General features: G+C 56.1%; 1 protein-coding gene across 1 annotated transcript in view; it reads left to right on the plus strand.

The window, feature by feature from the left end:
• Grm4 (glutamate metabotropic receptor 4) overlaps window positions 1-1,526 on the plus strand; it is an 89,626-nt gene extending 88,100 nt beyond the window's left edge. The window contains exon 9 of the mRNA XM_028777034.1: window positions 1,129-1,526. Within this exon, the coding sequence (XP_028632867.1) occupies window positions 1,129-1,389 (261 nt within the window). The 3' untranslated portion in view covers window positions 1,390-1,526. The remainder of the gene's footprint in view (window positions 1-1,128) is intronic.
• The last annotated feature ends 320 nt before the right edge of the window (window positions 1,527-1,846 follow it).

Here is a 1,846-nt window from a genome sequence, read left to right on the forward strand (position 1 = left end):
ATGGACAGGTCTGTACCCCTCCCCTCAGTCACATGGACAGGTCTGTATCCCCCCAGTCACATGGACAAGTTTGTACCCCCCTCCAGTCACATGGACAGGTCTGCACCCCCTCCCCTCAGTCATATGGACAGGTCTGCATCCCCTAGCCACATAGACAGGTATGGAACCCCCAGCCACAGGTCTGTACAACCCCAGTCACACGGACAGGTCTGCACCCCACCCCCTAGTCCATAAGGGCCTCTGAGCCACACGGATAGGTGCTGAGATGCCCAGGATTTTATACTTCAGTAAGACAGGAAGATGGAATCCCCGTAGGGCCTGGAACATTCCCCTGGGGTCTCAGTCTCGAGGAGAGGTTAAATGGGTAGATCCTACCCCCAGCACCCTCTCTATACTTGCTTACACAGCAGTGCCTAAGTCACACCCCAGGCCACGAATCTGCACTAGCCTGGGGAGGCTGAGCAGCTCTCAGAACTATCCAGGGATGACTGAGGTGCTATGGGTCCATCATGGACCCAGCCCTGGGGTCGGTGAAGCAAGGGGGACCAGCAGTGCCTACCTACAAGCTTGCCTATGGTTCACAGACAGGACAGTAGCTCCTGCCTGAGCCACCGCCAAGAGCTGCCAGGTGACATGGACAGACACATGACACCTTCCCCACCCTTTCAGGACCTGGGGTCTGGTCCTTCCGGCTCCAGGGTTGGCTCTGTTCTAGCTACTTCTCAGCCACTGGCAATTGGAGGCAGGAGGGCTGGGGGGGGGGCGTCTAGAGCTAGGATAGGGGAATCCCAATTAGCACTGTGCCAGCTGTCCTGAACCACCTCTGCCCTCAGGACCACCAAGGAACTAGGGAGCCCTAAGGAAGGAGTTGGAAGGACCTGGGCCCCTTTATAGTCTCACAAGGGTCTCAGAGCCCAGATGTCCACTGAGCGTCCAGGGTAGACTCAGGTGCCTCCCCGGCTTCTATCAGCCTCTCTGTAGTACCCTGGCCATGCCTCAAGCCTCAGAGCATCACCAGGCCTGTTCCCCAGGCAGCTCTCGGTGCCGAACAGCACACGAGCCAGGATCTCACTTCAGTTGGCAAAAGTAGCAATTAGCATCTAATGAGCCTTCTTGCTTTATTTTTAGGTAACCTCTGAGGCCCTGCCCGTGGAATTCAGCCTCCATCGCTGGCACATAATTAAAGCATGTCACCATAATTTGCCTTTTTTTTTCCCCTTACAAAGCCGTAATTATGTTTTTATTGCAAGAGAAGGGGGGAAAACAGGGGGAAAGGAAACAAAGAGAGCCGGGGCCGGGGCAGGAACTGGGGCTAGGCTTCCTTTGCCAGGGCCTCCCTGTCTTCTGGGGGCCACTCCCCTCCTGAGCCTCCCTGGGAACTCCCTCTAGCCCTCCCCGATGGCCTGCCCAGGGGAGAGCAGACACTGCGTCCGAACGGATGGTTCCTAAGTTGGGAGTGGGCGTGTGGGAGCCCCTGCATCTTCTGCAAATGTTGGAAATTTTCCATAATAAAAAGTTAAATGAAACGCTGCTCCCAGAAAGGAGTCTGCTGACTGTTCTCTGGGCCCCCACCAGGGCCCTCTCTAACCATGTGGTGAGGGGCTCTGTTTCCATGATTCATTAGTGCTACTGAAATGGGGGTGGAGTGTGACTGTCTCGTCCTGATGGGACTGCCTGGAACCAGACACTCCCACCCCCCACCCCCCAACCACGTTTCAGGTGCCCCCCCCTTCACCCAAATCATTCTGATCATCTGGCAAACGGTGCTGGGGTCCAGCATGGAGAGAGACCGCAGCCACCGTGAGGGGCAGAGAACAGATTATGTTTTCAAAGGACTTTGAAGGGA

The sequence above is a fragment of the Grammomys surdaster genome, unplaced genomic scaffold (assembly GCF_004785775.1).
Source record: "Grammomys surdaster isolate TR1022 unplaced genomic scaffold, NIH_TR_1.0 277, whole genome shotgun sequence".
Taxonomy (NCBI): Eukaryota; Metazoa; Chordata; class Mammalia; order Rodentia; family Muridae; genus Grammomys; species Grammomys surdaster.